This window comes from Pristiophorus japonicus, chromosome 5 (genome assembly GCF_044704955.1).
Source record: "Pristiophorus japonicus isolate sPriJap1 chromosome 5, sPriJap1.hap1, whole genome shotgun sequence".
NCBI lineage: Eukaryota > Metazoa > Chordata > Chondrichthyes > Pristiophoridae > Pristiophorus > Pristiophorus japonicus.
Window position 1 is genome coordinate 137941728 of NC_091981.1, and position 23888 is coordinate 137965615.

The 23888-nt window shown below is 43.6% G+C and overlaps 1 protein-coding gene across 1 annotated transcript in view; it reads right to left on the bottom strand.

Annotated features, from left to right (window-relative positions):
- LOC139264466 (histone deacetylase 9-like) overlaps positions 1-23888 on the bottom strand; it is a 1015340-nt gene that overhangs the window by 528257 nt on the left and 463195 nt on the right. Inside the window, exon 10 of the mRNA XM_070880994.1 lies at positions 19694-19904. Coding sequence (XP_070737095.1) covers positions 19694-19904 — 211 coding nt within the window. The remainder of the gene's footprint in view (positions 1-19693; positions 19905-23888) is intronic.

A 23888-nucleotide genomic window follows, 5' to 3' on the forward strand; every position in this document is an offset into this window, starting at 1 on the left:
GTAGTCATAGAAACATAGAAAATAGGTGCAGGAGTAGGCCATTCGGCCCTTCGAGCTTGCACTGCCATTCAATGAGTTCATGGCTGAACATACAACTTCAGTACCCCATTCCTGCTTTCTCGCCATACCCCTTGATCCCCCTAGTAGTAAGGACTACATCTAACTCCTTTTTGAATATATTTAGTGAATTGGCCTCAACAACTTCCTGTGGTAGAGAATATTGAATTAGCTCTAATATTGAATTAGCTCACTCTAACACAATACTATTTTACAACTTAAATATAACTTACAAGATATTTCTCAGGGCTATGAAGTCTGCTATGGATGTGGAGTCCACCAAGATGGTTTTGCATTAGAAAGAGAAGATATTCTTCAATTATATCGTAACAGAAGATATAAAGAGACAGTAATACAAGCACTGTTTTTGCTGGAAAATTATAGTTACTGTTAATATTGTTTAGAGATCAACCTGCAGTTCATATGGTTCACCAGAATAGCTCAACCTAGTGCATCTAACTAATAGATTATTTCCCTGTTTGTCAGTACTCTGTGACAGACCTAAAGTAGGAAAACTATTATATGTTAAAATTCTGTGTGGGTCATGGCATTCCCTTTCAAAATATAGTTAAAACTCTTATGTGAAGCTCTGTCTAATAAAATCCATAATAAGTCAATATTTAACTGCAGTACTTGTTATGCCGGTAGGTGGTGCTATGATAAGTTTTTTTAAATGTTAAATGTCTCATAATATTAGCTGCTAAAACAAAGTTGTTCAATCGTATATTGAGATTAATAGCATAAAGCAGATCGAGTCTACATGTACTTGCAGGCTCCAGCCATCAAATCTCGCTGTGGACTAGACTAACTTCTTCAGCCTCTGTCATTTTACCAGCAGCCATGTTGATATAGGTAAGTAAAGGAGATACGTATTAAAATTTGGAAGTAAATGTAACACCTTTGGAAATACTTAGCTCCCATGCAGCTCCCCTGGACTCTTAGCACTTCACCCTGCCAGCTGTCTTTTCTTTGTGGCATTCCATCTCCGTCATCTCCAATCAGCTCCTGATCCCATAGTTCATCCTCTGCAACTGGCAGCCCAATAACTTGCCTCACTGTCAATGATCACCAATTCTATCCAAATAGCCCCTTACCCCCAACAACCAGCATCTCAACCCCTCTTCCAGTGAGCAGCATTTAGGCCCATCCCCTACCCCGAGAAACCTTTCAGTGTTTCCTATGCCATCAAGCAACAATACAAGCCCAGTCCCCATTGCATTCTGAGAAGACACCTTCCTCTGTTCAGCATTTTGACTGAATCTACCCCCATGGAAATTATCACTGGCTAGCTCTCCCTATCCACAGAGCATTAAAACAGGCCCTGCGTTTTTCCCCCACCACTAATCATCCAAATATCCTTTATCCTTGTCCGTCTCTTCGTCCCCGTACTCTGTCTCTCATTCTCCTCCCTGACTTCATCCACCTCCCAATCATCCTTCCCCATCCCCTTCTTCATCCTCCTCCCCCCATCGTCTTCACTCTCCCTTCTCTTCCATTTCAATCCCCTATTCTTCAAACTCTTCGAACCCATCCTCCACCTCCTCAGCTCCTCTCTTATCCTTTCCTGTCCCCATTCCCCATTATCCCCCTTCCTGCCATATCCTCCTCCTCCCTGTCCCTACTTCTTCCTATCCTCTGCCCTCCCATCTCTCTGTCTCTCATTTTCTCCTCCATTCCCTGTCCCCCCTCCTCCTTTCTCGTCTTTCCCCTCCCCGGCTTAGCCAAGGGAAGTACAACACTGCACCCACCCTCACCCGTGCTGAGTTCTGAATCTAGCCAAGAGAAGGACAGCTCATGACAACTATCTTCCAACTGAGATATAGATGTCGCCACCCAAGAGAATGTTCCCGACTCTGTACCCCTCTATCCTCTTCACTTCCTATATCCTCCTCCCCACCCAATCCCCTTTCCCTCCATTCTCTCTGTTTCTCACCCTTTCCTCTCCCTCTCCTCATCTCCTTTCCTCCTGCTCTTTCTCCTTTCTCTACTCTCTCCCTATAACCTCCCTTCTCTTTCTCACCCCTCCCTTACTGACCCCCTCTCCCCCACCTTCCTCTCTAAACTACCCCTCCTCATTCCCCCTTCCTCCTCCACCTGCATTCAATTATTTCCCTTCCCTCGGATCCTGTTTGACCTGAACCCTGCCATTGGTCTTTACTTTCCGTGTGCAATGCCTTGGGAGATCACCTGGTACAAGTGACTGAAATGGGCAGGAAGTGGACAAACTTGAACATTTGATCATTTTATGTGAAGTCAGGAGATGGAAATAATTGGGTTCTACAGTTGAACAAATCAAAATACTGATTGTTATCCAAACATGGGACAGAACTTAACATGTGACTCAAATCATTCACACTCTGCCTACTGGCAGAATAACACTGCAATAACATTGTGTGTCAGCAATAAAGGTCAAAGTAACATTGCGTCATTCAACAACTACATGGACATTAATTATATCATAAATACAGAATCCATTAATCATCTAAAAAAAACAGTCAAGCTGTACCAATTCACAGTTTTAAATTTAATCCACAGGGACAAATGTAATCCAGGTTTGCATGTGAATTGTCATTATCAGGTTCTTTTTTTATTCAGAGGAAAGAGTTGACAATTTAGTTTCAAAAATAGACAATATCTTATATTGAGGGAAACTATGAAATCAATTTAATGAATTTGTACTCTCAGCACAGTGTATCACCCACTCAATGTGCATATCAGAAATTCAGGTGCAGAGGTCAGCAGGACCCACAGAATTTAAATTCCTAAAATGACTGTGTTAATTTGGGATAAATTTAGTCCAGATTTGCACATGAACTGTCATTATCAGGTTCTTTTTTATTCAGACCAAACAGTTGACAAGAATTTAAATCCAAATATTATCAAATCTCAAAGATCGCAGCCCCAAAAAATCAAAAACAGGGACACAAAGACCTGAATATTCTAGGACCCGGCCTTGTGTCCAAGTCTCTGGGATGGCCCGTGAGAGCAGAGCCTCCGCCAGCTCGAAACTAGCCCATTGTTGTTAAGGAGCGTTGGGGAGAGGACTTTGAATATCAGAGTTCCCGTGCCCAAGACTTTCAGCATATGGGGGAGGCACACCTGTTCAGACCAGATATACCGTCCCAACAGGGGCAGATGTGCAACACACCTGGGAGTCCAGGCCAGGAGAAAGGTCTGGAACCCTGAAGACCTGGGTGCAAAAGTTTTGTTTAGAATTTTTTGAGGGGCTCAGCACACCTCTGCCAGACCTTATGAGCCCACAAACTTGGTAGGCACCATAGATGTATCCCTAGTGTCATGAGCACCCACCATTTGCAGACAAACTAGGGAACCTCCCTACGCTGGAAGATTTGGGAGGTCAATAGTGGAGATTCCCTGTGGTTGAATTCCAGTGTAAGCGCCAGAATTTCTGGCCAGAAAATTTCTATCAGCTTATAGAGAATGCTCAAAATGAACAATAATGAACCAAATTTAAACTGCTTTCCAATGATCAACTGAAACGTTTCTCTTTTGAGCTTTTATAGAACCATCTTCTCTCAATGTTCTCATAAGCAACTGGTCCCTCTTCTTGTACTTTTCCTCTTCTGGATTCTTGCAGAAGTGCCTTAACACTGTTACCCATTTACTGGATTTAACGTAGTCTTACACTGTGCCACAAAATTGTTTTTGAAATAGTGGGTATTACCGCACAGACTAGAGATAGACTAAAACAACTAATCATTTTATTTGTAATTCAGTAGTAATCTGAAACATAAAATATCAGCAATATTAGCAAAGAAAAATTATGGGGCTGAATTTGCAGCCCCTATACGGGTGTGTATGAGGTGCGCACGTGCCTGTAGAGGCCCTGCAAGTTCCGGGTTTAAGCATGCACTGCGCATGCGCAGAAAATGGGAACTTGCGATCTGTCAAGAATCCTCTTGACAGATTGTACAAATCCAAAAGAAATGGGCCTCCGTGGGCGGAGAGTTGGGCTATTTGCCCAACTTGTGCCCAGCAAATGCCCTTGAAATTATTAACGCCTGGTAAAAGCAGGTGTAAGGCCTGCTTTTACCAGTGTAAGAGTTTTAAAAAATAGAAAAATAACATTTTGTCACTCATTTATACATTAAAAACCCTGCCCAATAATGTAAGTGTATTTATGATCTATTTTTAGCAGTGTAATACCTTTTAAACATATAAAAATTAAATGTAATCATTCACTTTTATATTAAAAAACCCTGTCCATTAAGGTAAGTTTATTTTTAACCCTATCAAAATACTTTTTTTTTAATCCAATATATATATATTTTTTCTAAAACATTTGTTTACATTTAATTTCAATTAATTTTAAATATGTGAGGGGTATTTTTTATTTATTATGCTGTGTTTCTTGTTTTGGAAGGGTTTTCTCATTGATAGTAATGGGAACTCATCCTATTTTTATCAATGAGAATACTACCTTGTAATTGGTGGTCCAGGCCCACGTGACTCCAGCATGTCCGTACGTACAGGGAAGACATCTTCCCTGTATTCTGCGCAGTGAATGGAGGCCTCCGACCAGAATCCTACATTCTTCCTGGATCACCAGTATTTTTGTAAAAACATTTTGGGTCAGAGGCGTTCATCTGAAGGAAGCCTCCGACCGCAATTTTTCGGCCATTATGTTTTTGTTTCAAATATTTAATTAAATAGCATTTTAATTAATCATAAATATGTAATTTAAAAAATATGTTTTTCATCTATTCATGTATTTTTTAAGTGATCCTCATTCATACTTATGGGAGTTCTGTACAAACGGAATCTCCATAAGTATGAATGGGGATTCCCTTTTATTGGTCGGGTAAGCCCATGTAATCCCACAGATGCTTGCGAACTGCCTGCGCCCCAGGGATACGTGGACCTCTACCCGCGGGTACCCAGTGAGGCCTAGGAGCATGAATCTACGAACCTCCCGGACCACCTGGTAAATTCGTAGAATTTTTGTAGGTCAGAGGCAGCCGCCCGTGGGAAGCTTCCGACAGCAAATTTTGGGCCATTATATGTGAATACAATGAGAAATTCTATAGTGGGTCAATTACTTTTTGTAAAAGCAGCTTTTGTTTAAGTGTGAGAATCTCTGGTAAATGTATAACAAAGTCTGGTTTCTGATTGTTAAATTTAGCCCATTTTATGAATCTTCAGCATGCGTTTGCCTTAGTGTGTCCCTCGAGCAGGGGGTGATCCTGAGCTTTTCGTTTTTACACACAATTGCAAAACATGCCCCTGAGCCCAGGACAGTTTGCAGGTTCAGCACTTGATATCTGGGCCAGGCACATGGCAGCACTTATTCAGCATTATTCACCATTAATTTCCAGGGCAGATAATTTTAAGTAAGTATTCACGCTGTTCTGTAACGGTGTAACAAACAATGTGAAATCATTCTATCCACTCCTCTGTGTGTTCCTTACTGCACATTTTCTGCTGTCATTGCTGTTCAAGTTGATTTTGATTTCAAAAGACATGCCCTGATATATTACTGACAATTGAACCTGTTAAAGAAATTAGCTACATGTGGTAAATAATTCACCCTCTTCTCCCACAAAAGCACACACTTCAGTGACAAAATGCAAAGGCAGTGAAATAAAAATTGTCACTTGATAAAATAAAAATGCATACTTCAATCACAAGTACTGAATATAGAATTTAATGGGCCGGATTCTGGCTTGAGCGGCAAACGAATGGCTGGACTTGCACGTGCCCATGGACTTTCTATTGCTTTTTGTATGGCAAGTTGCTTTCAGCCAACCATCCAAAAAATGCAGCGTCCTCTACAGGGCAAGCAGCTGTGTATGTCCTGAACCAACAGATTGAAGAATCGTTAATGAGCAGTGCAGAGTCTGAACCTGGAAGTGTCAGTGAGAATAGTGAATTCAATGTCAAATCAAGTACAGAAAGAAAAATAGAGGGAAAGAAAAATTGTATTAAGGGAGAGAGAGCAAAACAGAAAGAAAAAGTAACACAAATTACACTCAAAAACAAATCTCCAACAATAATGTAAAGCTGAAGGAATTAGACTACACACTTGTAAAAGTTAATTTTCAGTGTCAGCGAGGATGTTTGGCAGTAATTATGACTTACCATGCCATTAAAAGTGTACTTAGACTGGAATGGATAAGCCCTAACTTCCTTTGCTAGTCTAGTCCATATCTATGAGGTATGCACAGGAACTTCACATCATTCAATGTATTTGAACAGTGAGTCAGATGGCAAATTATCATTTATCACACAGCTTTTGGAGGAGTAGGGCATCTCGGATAGCAACTTTTGGATTTTTACTTTTAATTACGGATGTACAGTCGCCAGAAGTTGCTGTCCGATTTCCACATAAATAGCGGTGAACGTTGTTAGCCTCGCTGTTATTTTCACAGCAAAATTCAGGAAATAAATCCAATTGTCCTGCACTATCATTTGAATCCTGAAGAATTGATTTGCATCCAATGTCTAGAGACAGGGTTTGCTGCTTTGAAAATGGATAATGTCCCCTAGTTGAAAGATTGGCAGGATGGCAGCACGATGCCTATGATAGTACTAGGAAGAAAGACATTGCAATCCACCCAACAGCAGAGGTATACTGTATCTGATTAGTGAATTCCATGGCTGCTACAAGATTATTACCATATTAAATACTTTTGGCAACTGTTCCATGAAAGAAGTGCATTGCATATTACTGATTGACAGTGTGCATATAAAAATGTTTCTATTCATTTCTTCTGACGTCTACTTTAAAGAAAATAATACTTTGATCCTATATCCACTGATGCCAAAACAAAAATTAAAAACTGATGTCAAATCTTTGTTTGAACTGATATTTATAGACCCAGTTTTTTTCGGTTAGTTTCAGATATTTTTAATGACAGTAATCACTTAAAAAAGTTGAGTCTGGATAAAACCAAGCACAGGCCTGAGTGCCTAAAGCTGTTCTAAAAATACTCAATACCACCATAGCTTTGATTTGAGCAATGTGTTTATAGCGGAAGGGTATAAATGTACTGCAGAGATCCTGAGACTTCCGCCTCATGATTGAAGTGTTCCACTAAAATGACAGGTCAAAGATTTGAGGGCTGATTTCCAGATCCACATGCTGGGAGGAAATCGGACAAGGCCTTGTGCTCCCCCCTGCTCAATGCATAAATATAATTTTTTGACCGGGCCATATTTCAGCACAGTCGGGTTCTCACCTTCAATTAAAGCCTCAAAATTATCATGCATTCAAATTATCTTGTGGTGTGGGTTCCTTGTTGAGACTAAGCTGTGTAATGACTGAACAAATAACATGAGCACTGCTTAGGAGGAAAAATTCTATGCTTTGAGATTGCTTTGCTACTTGGATTGCAGCTTTCTGCTTTAGTTTTTCTGTATTTTCCAACTGTTAGATTTCTTGGAGTTGCAATTTTAGTTGCTGTAACCAAAATTCAATTCAATCAGAAATCCTTTGAGTGCTCCTCTCACTTCACTGCTTGTTCTAGAGAAGGAAGATAATAAGCTGAGGAGAGATGAGAGACATGACATTTATGGCTGAAATAGGTTACACTTACCTAAACACCAGTGTCTACAAACCCAGGCAGAGTTACCAAGGTACCTCTGAGGAAATCTGCCTTCATCAGGGAGGCAGCAACAATTATATGCCATATTCATCAGCCTGGCCCTCAGATAAGATCCTTGACACGGACAGCTTTGTTAGTGACTGTGAAGGTGACCAAAGCCGTGGAATTATAATTGCTCCAGATCAGTCCAAACTACCTCAGAGGAGATACGCCAAATAGGCCAATCAGCATTGCACCAATGCTTACAGCAACTAATAGATACAGTTCACCAGTGGAATGCCAGCAGCAGCATGTTTTCAGTGCGGCAGGTTTTCCTTAAGCACAGAGCATTATTGATGGTATGTTTTTGGCTGTCGTGTTTTGGGCTTTCAGCCATTTTGTCATGGAAAGGATTTGGATATGATTTATGTTGAAATGTTGCTTTTAAATGAAAGTGAGTTCACTCAAGGTGAAAACCCATCTTACAACCACATGCTGCAGCTGCTAGGACAAAGAGAGGATTAGTTTGTTAAAGAACAACCATTGAAATTGTTTCCCCTGACAATCAGGGAGAAGAGGGTAACTGTTATCTCAGAAGTTCCCAATGAAAATTTTAAATTTAGGGAGTTGGGCTATCCCTTCTTGTTGAGTTTTGCATGAAGCTATTTTCAAAGGAGAGGATGTGGTAGCAGGTTTGATTGGGAGCTCTTATAGCTGGGAGTCAGGGAAAAAGAGTACAAAGGCCCATATATTGGAGATCATATGGTGAGGCTGAGAGAGAGGCATGTAGGCTAGGCAAGTTACTTTAAGAATAAAATCAACCAGGCCCAACATACATCCTAACAAAAAACAAAAAAAGTTATCGACCTGAAATGTTGACCCTACTTTCTGCTTTCCATAGATGCTGGCTGAACAACTGAGTATTTCCAACATTTTCTCCTTTTATTTCTATTATATATCTTAGTCTGAATCAAGGCTAAGACTGACCAAAAGTAAGTATATTTAGTCCCCTAATTTGGACAGGCCAGTGTGATTTAAATACTCGTCTTTATGAGGAGGGAACTGAAGTTAAGTTTGAGTTGTGACGGGTTTTACTACTACAACAACTTGTATTTATAAAGCACCTTTAACGTAGTGAAATGTCCCAAGGTGCTTCACAGGAGTATGATGAGATAAAAAAAAACAACTGGCACATACAAAGAACACAATATCCAATTCAGATCACAAGAGGGTCTTGTTGTTACATCCTCAGGTTCTACTAGCTTATAAGTAGATATTGGACAGAGTGAACTCCAGAACTTGATAGGCATGGGCCTTGCTTAAAGTGGAGACCAGTGTGGCTGAACCCGAGAGGATTTCCAAGGCAGACCCGAAATCTGTAACACTGTCTATCCACATCCATGCACTGAATTTCATTACTTTGACGAACATAAAAGAGTTTCATTCACAAGATCATAAGATAGTTATAGATAAGGAAGTCCATTCTGCCCATCTTAGTTCATCTATCCAGAAATACCCTACATATCCCCACTCCCATTGTGACATCTAACAGTTTTCACTGCCACTACCCTATTTGGAAGTCAATTGCATGTGTTGATCACTCTTCGAGTGAAGAAGAATTGACCTTTTACTAGTTTGAATCTATGTCCTCTTCTCCTACCCTTACAATATTCTTTAAAGTAATATTCCGGATTTACATTTTCCATATGCTTTGCTATCTTGTATCTTTCTATCTATCAAGCATCTTCCTTCTTGGCTATAGAACCCAAATTTTTCTAGTCTTCCATCATAAAGAATATTTATACTTGGGATCAGTCTTGTGGCTGTTGTCTGCATTGCCTTGAATACCTCATTTATTTCTCAGTGACCTGAATGTATACAATACTCAAGGTGAGGTCTGACCAAAGAATTGTAGAGTTTGGTCATGATCTCCTCCATGCAGCAAGTGACCAGCAGCCCAGCGGGAACTACAAGATGGGTTAGCTGGGTACGCCAACCAACCTGGGAGGGTAAGAAGTAAAAATAAATCAAAGTGTGATGTCACAGGAAAGCAGGGAAGCGATTGTGGTCAGTATTTCTCTCTTTTTCTTGGACATTGGTTTAATTTAAGAGCCAAGATTAAAAACTCAGCATTCAAAACTTGAAAACTTAATTAATTAAAAAAAATACATTCGAGATGGCAGGGCAGGTAGTGTGTTACTGCTGCAGCATGTGGAGCTGGTGGACACCATTGAGATCCACGTCGAACACATCTGCAGTAAGTGTTAGCTACGCGAGGAACTTCAGCTCCATGTTGATGAATTGGAGTCCGAGCTTCAAACACTGCGACATATCAGGGAGGGGGAGAGTTACCTGGACGCTGTGTTCCAGCAGAGAGTCACATCCCTTAAGTTAAATAATTCACATTTGGTCCATGGTCCAGGGACAGGGTGTGACTACGAGTGAGGCAGGTATGGAGACCCAGGGTGTAGTAATGGAGGAGCCTCAGCCCTTGCAGTTGTCTAACATGTACAAGGTTTTTGCTCCCTATATGGATGAGAGCAAGGACTGCAGGGAGGATGAGCAAACTGACCAGAGCACAGTGGGAGCAGCGTCGAGGAGGTGCGTGGAGAGGCCTATAAAGGCTGCGAGGTCGGGCAGTGCATCGCTGAGTCGGGAGCAGCATCGAGGAGGTGCGTGGAGAGGCCTATAAAGGCTGTGAGGTCGGGCAGTGCATCGCTGAGTCTGGAGCAGCATCGAGGAGGTATGTGGAAAGGCCTATAAAGGCTGTGAGGTCGGGCAGTGCATCGCTGAGTCTGGAGCAGCATCGAGGAGGTATGTGGAAAGGCCTATAAGAAGCAGCGAGGTCGGATGGTGCGTCGCTGAGTCGGGAGCAGCGTTGAGGAGGTATGTGGAAAGGCCTATAAAAAGCAGCGAGGTCGGATGGTGCGTCGCTGAGTCGGGAGCAGCGTTGAGGAGGTGCGTGAAGAGGCGTGGCTTGTGCAGCTACAGGGAGAAGGCAAAAAAGAAGTAGAAAGAAATAGAAAAGTGACATCACAGCCAAGGGGGTAAGTGATCGATAAGTAGTTTTTTCTTTTTTCTGTTCTGTATCAGTGAGTAACTTTTAACACTGTTGTTGCCAATTTAAGTTAATCTAAAGGGTTAAGTCATGGCAGGAGAGCTCGGACACGTGTTATGCTCCTCCTGTACTATGTGGCAAATCAGGGACGCCTCCGGTGTCCCTGATGACTACGTGTGCGGGAAGTGTATCCGCCTCCAGCTCCTGACGGACCGCGTTGCGGAACTGGAGCTGAAGGTGGATTCAGTCTGGAGCATCCACGATGCTGAGAATGACGTGAATAGCATGTTTAGTGAGTTGGTCTTACCGCAGGTAAAGGGTCCACAGCCAGAGAGGGAATGGAAGACCAACAGGAAGAGCAGTGCAAGGAAGGTAGTGCAGGGGGATCCCCTGCAGTCAACCCCCTGCAAAACAGATACACCGCTTTGAATACTGTTGAGGGGGATGACTCATCAGGGAGGAGCAGCAGCAGCCAAGTTCATTGCACCATGGCTGGCTCTGCTGCGCAGGAGGACAGGAAAAAGAGTGGGAGAGCGATAGTGATTGGGGATTCAATTGTAAGGGGAATAGATAGGCAATTCTGCTTCCGCAACCGAGACTCCAGGATGGTATGTTGCCTCCCTGGTGCAAGGGTCATGGATGTCTCGGAGCGGGTGCAGGACATTCTGAAAAGGGAGGGTGAACAGCCAGTTGCCGTGGTGCACATTGGTACCAACAATATAGGAAAAAACGGGATGAGGTCCTACGAGATGAATTTAAGGAGCTAGGAGCTAAATTAAAAAGTAGGACCTCAAAAGTAGTAATCTCGGGATTGCTACCAGTGCCACGTGCTAGTCAGAGTAGGAATTGCAGGATAGCTCAGATGAATACGTGGCTTGAGCAGTGGTGCAGCAGGGAGGGATTCAAATTCCTGGGGCATTGGAACTGGTTCTGGGGGAGATGGGACCAGTACAAACCGGACGGTCTGCACCTAGACAGGACCGGAACCAATGTCCTAGGAGGAGTGGTTGCTAGTGCTGTTGGGGAGGAGTTAAGCAGGGGGATTGGAACCAATGCAGGGAGACAGAGGGAAACAAATTGGAGACAGAAGCAAAAGACAGAAAGGAGATGAGTAAAAGTGGAGGTCCGAGAAACCCAAGGCAAAAAACAAAAAGGGCCACTTTGCAGCAAAATTCTAAAGGGTCTAAATGTGTTAAAAAGGCAAGCCTGAAGGCTCTGTGTCTCAATGCGAGGGGTATTCGGAATAAGGTGAACAAATTAACTGCAGATAGCAGTTAATGGCTATGATGTGGTTGGCATCACGGAGACATGGCTCCAGGGTGACCAAGGCTGGGAACTCAACATCCAAGGCTATTCAGCATTTAGGAAGGATAGACAGAAAGGAAAAGGAGGTGGGGTGGCATTGCTTGTTAAAGAGGAAATTAAAACAATTGTAAGGAAAGACATTAGCTTGGATGATGTGGAATCGGTATGGGTGGAGTTACGGGATACCAAGGGGCAGAAAACGCTAGTGGGAGTTGTGTACTGACCTCCAAACAGTAGTAGTGATGTTGGGGAGGGCATCACACAGGAAATTAGGGGTGCATGCAATAAAGGTGCAGCAGTTATCATGGGTGACTTTAATATGCATATAGATTGGGCTAACCAAACTGGAAACAATACGGTGGAGGTGGATTTCCTGGAGTGCATAAGGGATGGTTTTTTAGACCAATATGTCGAGGAACCAACTAGGGGGGTGTTGTGTAATGAGAGAGGACTAATTAGCAATCTCGTTGTGCGAGGCCTCCTGGGGAAGAGTGACCATAATATGGTGGAATTCTACATTAGGATGGAGAATGAAACAGTTAATTCAGAGACCATGGTCCAGAACTTAAAGAAGGGTAACTTTGAAGGTATGAGGCGTGAATTGGCTAGGATAGATTGGCGAATGATGCTTAAGGGGTTGACAGTGGATGGGCAATGGCAGACATTTAGAGACCGCATGGATGAACTACAACAATTGTACATCCCTGTCTGGTGTAAAAATAAAAAAGGGAAGGTGGCTCAACCGTGGCTATCAAGGGAAATCAGGGATAGTATTAAAGCCAAGGAAGTGGCATACAAATTGGCCAGAAATAGCAGCAAACCCGGAGACTGGGAGAAATTTAGAACTCAGCAGAGGAGGACGAAGGGTTTGATTAGGACAGGGAAAATAGAGTACGAGAAGAAGCTTGCAGGGAATATTAAGATGGACTGCAAAAGCTTCTATAGATATGTAAAGAGAAAACGGTTAGTAAAGACAAACGTAGGTCCCCTGCAGTCAGAATCAGGGGAAGTCATAGTTGATCGATGAGGGCAGTGCGTACTATGTAGTATATATGGATTTTAGCAAGGCTTTTGATAATGTCCCACATGGAAGACTGGTCATGAAAGTAAAAGCCCATGGGATCCAGGGCAAAGTGGCAAGTTGGATCCAAAATTGGCTCAGTGGCAGGAAGCAAAGGATAATGGCTGATGGGTGTTTTTGTGACTGGAAGGCTGTATCCAGTGGAGTTCCGCATAGCTTGCTACTAGGTCTCTTGCTTTTTGTGGTATATATTAATGATTTAGACTTGAATGTAAGGGGTATGATTAAGAAGTTTGCAGATGATAAAATTGGCTGTAGAAGAAAGCTGTAGACTGCAGGAAGATAGCAATGAACTGGTCAGGTGGGCAGAACAGTGGCAAATGGAATTCAATCCGGAGAAGTGTGAGGTAATGCATTTGGGGAGGGCTAACTAGGCAAGGTAATACACATTAAATGGTAGGACACTAAGAAGTGTAGAGAAACAAAGGCACCTTGGAGTGCATGTCCACAAATCCATGTCGGTACCAGGCCAGACAGATAAGGTGGTTAAGAAGGCATATGGAATACTTGCCTTTATTAGCTGAGGCATAGAATATAAGAGCAGGGAGGTTATGCTTGAACTATATACAACACTAGTTAGGCCACAGCTGGAGTACTGCTTGCAGTTCTGGTCACCACATTACAGGAAAGATGTGATTGCATTAAAGAGGGTACAGAGGAGATTTACAAGGATGTTGCCTGGACTGGAGAACTTTAGTTATGAAGAAAGATTGGATAGGCTGGGTTTGTTTTCTTTGGAACAGAGGAGGCTGAGGGGAGATCTTATTGAGATGTAATTTTATACACTTAATATATGAGCAAGCAGAGCTGGAAAGCAACTTACAGCCAGGAAGATTCAAATGTCAATCATTGATTGACAGGATGTTTAACTAAGTCTGTAATTTGAACCCTGCAAGAACAGGCTTTCATTGAATCATAGAAATTTACAGCACGGAAGGAGGCCATTTTGGCCCATCGTGTCCACGCCGGCGACAAAGAGCTAACCAGTCTAATCCCATTTTCCAGCTCCTGGTCAGTAGCCCTGTAGGTTACGGCAATTCAAATGCACATCCAAGTACTTTTTAAATGTGGTGAGGGTTTCTGCCTCTACCACCTTTGCAGGCAGTGAGTTCCAGATCCCCACTACCCTTTGGGTGAAGATATTTCCCCTCAAATCCCCTCTAAACCTCCTACCAATTACTTTAAATCTATGCCCCCTGGTTGTTGACCCATCTGCTAAGGGAATTAGATCCTTCTGATCCTATCTATACAGGTATGGTGTTGTGAGGTGCTGACTTTATCTGCAATACTGAGACCTATAGTTGGTCCTTGAGGGATGCCTATAGAAACAGAAGAGAAACATATTCTGGCTACAGTTTAACTCCTTAAAAAATGTTTAATGACAATATATTGTGTGTCATGCTGTTGTATCGCAGTGCATGCCTGGTGTGTAAGTGAGTGAATGAACGACTGAGTCCAGTTAGAAAAAATATTGGGCTCAATTTTCCCCAGTATTTGCGCCATTTTTTTTGGAGTAGGCTGCTTTTTCTGTCCTATCTTAAAAATCTCCAGTTTCTCCAATCAAATTGCACCAGCATAACTCAGTCAGTTACGTTTTTATTAGGTAAGTTATTTTTTCCTCAAAAGCAGGCGTTACCAGCCACCTATGCCACTTCTGGCCATTTAGGCAACTTTGGCCAACTGATAGTTACTCCATTTCTACTTAGGCCAGCGTATGTGGCCTCTCAAGAAAACCCTTGTGGAGAGTTAAAGAAATCGGTGCAGGTAAGTACATCAGAGGCCATTCGGCCTGGGCCAGGGGCGGGAAGCAGAGCGGACCTGGACCAGCACAAAATTGGGAGCCACAGAGTGGCGGGAAGGCACCGGAGAGGCTCAGGGTAAAGGGAGCGAACTGGCCGGCACAGAATCGGGGGCCACAGAGCTGCGGGAAGGCACCAGAGAGGCTCAGGGTGAAGGGAGCAAGCTGGCTGGCATGAAATCGGGGGCCACAGAGCGGCAAGAAGGCATCGGAGAGGCTCGGCGGGGGAGGCTACTCACCACAGCTGACCAGGAAGGCACCTCACTCGGAGCTCTACTGCGCAAGCGTGGCCATTTCAGCAACGTCAAGAACGTCAGTTTTCTCCCCCATACATGCGCAGAAGGCCCAGCTCCTTTTTGCAGTGCAGACCGCAGGCTCCAGCCCCCGAGGTGACTGGCCACGCTGCGCAGCTGCAGATTAGAGGCCAAACATCGGGGAAACCAGAGATTTTTTTCTGCCGCATTTATTTACCTAATTAAGCAGCGCAACTCTGGCAATACGCCAGAAAATGGGCTTGGGGAAAATTGAGCCCAATAATAGGAAAAAGTTAGGAAAAAAGCTAGGGGGAGGCCATTAGTTTCACTCATGCCCATTTTCTCTATGGTCTCTGGCCTCAGATCTTATAGTTATCTCCTTAAATTTGCTTAAGCTCCTAAAGTTGCCGGCACAATTCTTGTTATGGGATGCCTTGTCCTACAAGGAAATAGTTCCAGAATTCAATGACAGTTACAAATTTGTGCTACAACAATTTAGCCATGCATGAGATTCTGTGACAGTTGTAACAGGTTGATGGGAAACTCGTTATGGCATTTATACTTTGCTCACATACACGGTGCAGACAAACACTAGTTTTACCTTGGCTATTTGCCAAACTTTTCCCTCATCTGTTCCAAATTCCTGTGAATTGTGCACACTGCTTTCACCCTTTCCATTACATCCTCCCATGCAATCTGCGACATTCTTCCATTTGGAGGGTTCCGACCTTCTGCCCAAACAAGCCACCTTCTTTTCTGTACTTATATAGCAGCTCCTCCACTGCTGTATCCAAGGATGGACCACTTCTCCTCCAACTATTTTTTATGTCACTGAATGAAACACCGTGATTTGTAGGGACAGATTTTGTTGCTGGACTGCAGAAAATCGCCTCCCTTTAAACAGCAGCAGCATCCCTTTAAGAGCTAGAGTTGCACAGGAAATCGCATCCTGTATTAAGTGTATTCCCAGAACCAGGCCCTACCTAGGCCGAGAGTTCTACATGAATATTTAATTAGGTTGAACTTGAAAGATTGCGTGACCATTGTGTAAACTGCAGTTCATAACACTCGTTGAAATTTGTTCCAGTCACGTAAGGACCGAGAGCAGAAGATTTATCCTGTGAACTCTTGAGGTTCATGTCATTCTCATTAGGTGAGCAGTTGAGTAAGCTGTGGAAATTGCAAATTGTTAAGCTGAAGAATGAGGTGTCTGTTGCAGCTCCTGTGATATTGGGACAAACCATTGGACCTTCAGTCAGGTGTAGGTTACATTTTACGATGTAACTATTTGTACTGCATTTTTTTTGACAGATAGGCATCTGTCAGCTGCACTCCCCACTGCTTGCACTGCACTTTTTTGACTGACAGGCAACAAGCCCCACCCCCTGCCAAGATCCTCCCCACTCCCAGCCGAATCATTCCATCCACGTGGTGCCGAGAAGCAGGACCTTAGGCTCCAACTCTCTCCCCCCAGCGGTCCTGGGCCCGATGGTGGCGGTCCTGGGCAAGATGGCGGTGAGGGGGGGGCCGGATAGCGGCGAGAGGGGGCCCGATAGTGGCGAAGGGGGGCCGATGGTGACGATGGGGGGGGGCAATGGCGGCGAGAGGGGGCCCGATAGTGGCGAAGGGGGGCCGATGGTGACGATGGGGGGGGGGGGCAATGGCGGCGAGAGGGGGCCCGATGGCGACGGGCCTGGGCCCAATGGCGAGAAAGAGGCTGCAGGGAGAAAGAGAGAGAGAGGCTGGCGGGGTAGAGAGGGAGAGAGGCTGGGGGGGAGAGAGAGGCTGGGGGGGGGGAGAGAGAGAGAGAGACATGGATTGGAGGGGCGGGGTCTGAGGGGAGAGAGGGAACTCATGGAAGACGGATCATGTTCTTCCAACCCCCTACAAGTGACATCATTGGAGTGGATGATATCCAGAAGTCACGACACTGTCACTATTCACTTCATACCCAATAAATGTGTTAATCTGTACACAATGCCCCATCAAGGGGGGGGGGGGCAGCGGAAGGATGTACTTGCACAGGGGTAAGGCACTTCGGCTGGGGGAGGCATGCACTTTGACTGGGGTAAGGTACTTTGGCTGGGGAAGGGATATACTTGGACTGGGGTAAGGCACTTTACTGGGGGAGGGATGCTCTTGGACTGGGGTAAGGCACTTTGGCTGGGGGAGGGATGTACTTGGACTGGGGCAAGGCACTTCTGCTGGAGGAGGCATGTATTTGGACTGGGGTAAGGCACTTCTGCTGGAGGAGGCATGCACTTAGACTGGGGTAAGTCACTTTGGCTGAGGGAAGGATGTACTTGGACTGGGGTAAGGCACTTTGGCTGGCCCTTGCTGTCTTCTGAGGAGCTCTGTCCTCTGTCGCTTCAGGAAGTCAAAGTGGATTGAGTTACAATTTGCAAAGTCAGTGAGACCTTGGGATGGGCGGTTCCAGTGAAACATTCCTGTGAAACTTCAGGATGTGGCTTACCCTCCAAGGGGACCAATCAGAAACAAAGGGTGGAGCATGTTGGCCATTTTGGCAGTACAAATAAACGCGTCCTACATTTTAACACAAGTGTTGAATGCCTGTGACTCTCCTTTTTTCAGAGATGGGTAGGAAACTGTTTTTATTGAGAGCTACCAATGCTCATAAAATGCACTTCTTTCTTTCATCAATGCATTTTGATTCCAACCTTATAAGGGCACTCACTACTGTATCATTTTCATTTTCAGCAAGCTGGGCGAGATTGCCCCTGCGCTGGCCCATGCTGGGATGCTGTAGTCTGCAGCTGGGCCCTTCAGGTCGCCCATCATGGCCATCTGAATTGTCCTCAATGGAAGGTCAGCAGCTTTTCAGCTCCCAAGCTGTAGTTACTGTGGATATACTTCATAGGAGCACTAGGATAGGTAAACAAGCATACAATACAGGCACTGAACGGTTGCAGAAGGGCGATTTTTAATTATTCCTGTTAACTATTAAACACATACGGAGTAGATCTGTTGGAGCCATTCTTTTTTCCTGGTTTTGGTTTTACTGCTAATATTTGTAGCGAAGTGAGGGCAACATCCATAAGTCTGGATTGAAGGAAGGCAATTGGATGGTGGTAGTAAAGTGTGGTGATAAGGATTGTGGGTCTGTTGATATATGCAGATAAGATGGGTGGGTCACATGAAGCGCTCTTGGATGTGTTACTCTCTGAGAGCTCTGTAGCTCAGGCACTGGTGGTCGATGCTGCTCCTGCCCTTCCTCCTCTTTGTGCTGTGCTTCTTCTTCCCCCTCCTCCTCCTCCATTTTCTTGTTGCGTAGGTGGTGGTAAGGGCTGATCCCTCAGTATCACAGAGTTATGCAGCATGCAGCAGATAACCACAACTCTGTCAGAGCTGTGCTGCAGGGATCCTCCCGAATGGTCCAAGCAGTGGAAGCATTGTTTGAGCAGGCAGACATTCTGCTCAATGATGTTTCTGACGGTGGCATGGTTCTTGGCGTAGGAATGCTCTACAGCTCTGCCCAGATATCTAACAGGTCTGGGGGGGTACCCTTTGCCACCCAGTAGCCTCCTGCACAATGGCCTCCTCTTCCCTTTTCTCCCAACTGCTCCTGCTCTCTCCAGTTTTCTTGGCTGCTCCCCCTCCTCCTCCAGCCTCAAAGGCAGACCTACAGACCACCCCTGACGACAATATAACTGTTTGCAAAGCAGTCCAGCACCAGCACAGAGTTGCTTCCAGAAATCAGAATTCAACTATAGAACACAGGAAATAGCCAAAAAAGGCCTGAAAGTTGACCGGGGGCTTACGAGGACAAACCAGCAGCGAACCTATATGGAGCGGATGAGGGCTTTAAATAACGCTCCTACAGGTTTCTTGCTGCCTGTTCGTGCCACAATTTACTGGGTGTGTTTATCATGTGGCAAGTCAGGTGTTGGAGCAGACCAATTTTGCAAAAGGGTCCTACAGCAAATGCAGGGCACTTATTTCAATATTACGAGTATTTTAAATGCTTCTGGCACGCACCCTCAACGCCTACCAAGGAGCCCAATCCAATATGGCAGACAGCACACTTTTGACGCAGAATGAGTACGCATACTCCGCCCACCATATTGAAACCTTAGGCACCCAATTTACACTTGTACAATGGATGCAGCGTGATTGAATTTCTTAGCTATTGAATTTTCTACTAACTCATTGGGGGAGCTTGTGATACTTTGAAAATAAATCTTATAAGTTATGAGGCTGTGCAGTATTTGACAATCCAAAATAACCACAAGCTCATTGTATGCAATTGAGAATGCCCAACCGTCAAACTCATTTATTAAAAGATGTATTCCATAAATTAACTCAGAAACGGGGAGGGAAGATGTTCTCTGCGCACTCTATATAACAAAATGCTAAAGCTAGGGTTTACCATTCCATTAAGCATTGCACAAGGTAGAATCTCACTCCATGACAATTTGAAAACATGTTAATAATTCTGAACCAAATATATAATTCCCATTTATTTCTTTTACATCGAAGTCCTGGTGTAAAATTAATTTTCAGGTAAACATAAAGCATTTCAGCAAAGTACAAACTTTCAGTACGAATCCAAAAGTTTCAGTTACAAATTCAACTCACCAGTTGTGAGGGGACTCTGTTTTCGAGCCTGTTCCATCAGAAGTACGTGCTGTAGCAGGGCATGATGGGTGCTGTTAACCTTCCCATCAAAAGGAGCAGGCGGCAAGTAAGCAGATAAAGGAGTGCTTCCTCTGAACTGTCCAGTAAGGGCTGTTCCCTGATTCATTCCCTGAATGGTATGTCTGTCAGAATTTTGGTTTGTTGTTGAGGCCTATAACAAATTTTTATTTTTAAATTAATATTTAACTTGCAATGTATATCTTGCATGTTTTTCCTTGCCAGTGTAATAATATCTGTAAAATTAAAGAAATATCTGCTAGATCCCTCTTCACCATATCACCCCCCTCCCCCCCACATCAAGCGGAGGGAGAGGGGGAGGGTTCCTGGACTACCTTGGGAATTCCACTCTTTACACCCTTAAAAGGCCGAGAGTTGGCATGAATCCCTTTGATGCTTTTTGATAGACTACAAACCATATTCAGACTAAGGCAATCCTTCCCAAAGGGCATTGATTACCTCATGACATGAGGCAACATGGCATCTTTCGGCTGAAGGTTGTCGCAATTTATTTTTGTCTTTGGCTTGCAAGGGCTTGGGGGATCTCTGGCGGAGTGATGGTGGGTTAATTTCCCTTGCAAGGCTGATGGAGCAGCCACTGCTGAGATACCATTATAAGCACCAGTGGATTAACCAGTCTCCTCAATTTGGGATAGGGACAATGGCCAACTATTTATGTGGACAAACACATATACGTATATATATATATATATATACACACACATATATATATATACGCACATATACAAATATATATATATACACACACACACACACACATTTATATATATATATCTATATACAGATATAAACATATATTCAGTACTTCATGTAAAAAAAATCAATTTTCTGGTAATCTCTTTCTAAGTTAAAGAAGCTGTTTTTAATTAATCAGAGAGCCTGAGAATTCCCGGGCCACAATCTTGGCAATTACATCAGGCCCACTCCTCCGGGTAGCCTCTGGTGCTGACATATATGTTTGAGCCAATTTCAAAACATATTCTGAAGTTGATGTTTGTTGCCATTGTCCTAGACTAAATGTTTACAGTTCCCATGTTACAAGGGTCTTGTTATTCACCATTTAAAGAAAGAGGATTGTACATGGAAGAAAAGGATGGTATCGAACTGAAAACAAAAGTGTCTAATGTTGCGCAGAATAGTGGAAGGCCAGAGCATTGAGAAATTTTTATAAACCAGCAAAGACAAAAAAAAATGAAGAGAGAAAAGATAGTTTATCAGAGTAAACTAGTAAGAAATATAAAAACAGACAGCAAGAGCTTCACTAGGTATAGAAAAGGAAGAAAGTAGCTAAAGTAAATGTTGGTTCCTTCGAGGATGAGACTGGGAAATTAATAATGGGAAACAGGGAAATGGCAGAGACTCTGAACAAATATTATGTATCAGTCTTCACGGTAGAAGACACTAAAGGCATCCCAATAATTGATAATCAAGGGGCTATTGGGAGGGGGAACTTAAAACAATCATTATCACCAGAGAAAAAGTACTAAGCAAACTAATGTGACTAAAGGTGGACAAGTCCCCTGGACCTGATGGCCTGGATCCTAGGGTCTTATAAGAAGTGGCTGCAGAGATAGTGGATGCATTGGTTGTAATCTACCAAAATTCCCTGGATTCTGGAGAGGTCCTAGCAGATTGGAAAACCGCCCCTATTTAAGAAAGAAGGGAGACAGGAAGCAGGAAACTATAGACCAGTCAGCCTAACATCTGTCATTCGGAAAATGCTATAGTCCATTATTAAGGAAGTAATAGCAGGACATTTAGAAAATCATAATACAGTCAAATCAGAGTCAGCCTGGTTTTATGAAAGGGAAATCATGTTTGACAAATTTGCCGGAGTTCTTTGAGGATGTACGAGCAGGGTGGATAAAGCGAACCAGCAGATGTTGTGTATTTGGATTTCCAGAAGGCGTTTCACAAGTTGCCACATAAAAGGTTACTGCACAAAGTAAGAGCTCACGGGATTTGAGGTAGTATATTCACCTGGATAGAGGTTTGGCTAACTAACAGAAAACAGAGAGTCGGGATAAATGGGTCATTTTCAGGTTGGCAAACTGTAACTAGTGGGGTGCCACAGGGATCAGTGCTAGGGTCTGAACTATTTACAATCTATATTAATGATTTGGATGAAGGGACCGAATGTAACGTAGACGTATTTGCTGATGATACAAAGACAGGTGGGAACGCAAGTTGTGAGGAGGACGCAAAGAATCTACAAAGGGATATAGATAGACTAAGTGAGTGGGCAAAAATTTAGCAGATGGAATATAATGTGGAAAAATGTGAGATTATCCGCTTTGGTAGGAAAAATAAAAAAGCTAATTATTATTTAACTGGGGAGAGATTACAAAATGCTGAGGTACAGATGGATCTGAGGGGTCCTTGTGCACAAAACAAAAAATGTTAGCATGCAGATACAGCAAGTTAGGAAGGCAAATTGAATGGGGGAGATGGAGTATAAAAGTAGAGAAGTCCTGTTACAACTGTACAGGGCATTGGTGAGACCACACCTGGAGTACTGCAGATAGTTTTGGTCACCTTATTTAAGGAGGGATCTATTTGCATTGGAGGCAGTTCATAAAAGGTCCACTAGGGTGATTCTTGAGATGAAGGGGTTGTCTTATAAAGAAAAGTTGAGCAGATTGGCCTATACTCATTGGAGTTTAGAAGAATGAGATGTGAGCTTATTGAAACGTATAAGTTTCTGATAGGGCTTGACAGGGTAGATGATAGAAGATGTTTCCCTTCGTGGGGTAATCTAGAATTAGAGGGCATAGTGTCAGAATAAGGGACGCCAATTTAAAATGAAAATGAGGAAGAATTTCTTCTCTCAAAGGGTCGTGAATCTTTGGAATTCTCTACCCCAGGGAGCTGTGGAGGCTGGGTCATTGAATATATTTAAGGTAGAGATAGACTGATTTTTGAATGCTAAGGGAGTCAAGGGGTATGGGGAACAGGCAGGGAAATAGAGTTGAGACCAAGATCGGATCAGCCATGATGTTGTTGAATGGCGGAGCAGGCTCGAGGGGCCAAATGGCCTTCTCCTGCTCCTATTTCTTATGGAACAAGGAACTTCTGAATTGAACTAAGAGAGAAAAATAAATAGCCTGAAGATATTGAAAAAGAAAACAGGGTGAATTTCCACTGCCTACCTCTTTGCTGGGCGCCCAGCAGCCACAACCTACCTAAAGTACACTTCATCTGCCAGAGATAGGAATCTTCAAATATCCTGTCCTGATCTATTTGAATGGCCTGGACATATTTCCAGTGCAGGTCCACTCCCTGACTGTTATAGCACCAGAAATCAAGGCAGGAAACAATAGTGCAGCTGCAAGCTCCTGACAACTGATATCAGGACCTTCAGGCTGCGGCAGATTGAGGAAAGTACATGCAAAATTTTGGGGGGTTTCTCGATTTCAATCTTCAGGCTGCCCTAGGATCACCATAGATCCTCTGGTCCATTGGGTCCAGACACAAGCTGCAATGCTGTGTTGAGGGTGTTGGTGGTCAGATCTTGAGAAAAGAGAGTTGAGAGGCGAGGAACATCCCCGTCCGCCTCATTACCATCATGACACTGGGCCTATTCCAGGAACAAGCCTAGTGATGTGTTCCTGTGGGACACCAAATCTTAGGATGGTGCAGTGAGGTGAAGGTCTCTGGCCCTATTTCCCCTTTGCTGCGTCTGTTGAACTGAGCATCCTCCAGGTGCTGTGAAGAGGAAAATCATCTTTACTATCTGACCAATACTTTACATGTTTCAGAAGTCTCATTGTCCAAAATACTCTGGAGATATAGTTTGTGTAGCAGATGGGGTAAGACTATTTCTTTATAAGTTTAAAAAAAAAATCTCCTTCCCTAGATTCCTTCTGTCATACAAGATCTACATTTCAAAGAGCGAGTGGGTAATCTGCTTCCAGGACTCCGATAGTTTTCTTTGGATCATCCACTATGACACCAGCCCAGGAATGACTCTCTCTCATGCCCTGTAGGCAAGCAATTGGCCTCCACTTGGTAATTCTTCCAGATGAGATTAAGAAATAAACTCTGAGGAACCACTGGCATATATCCCACTACTATGTGGCCTCATACCAGAGATGTAATTTTTGTTTAAAGTATGGTA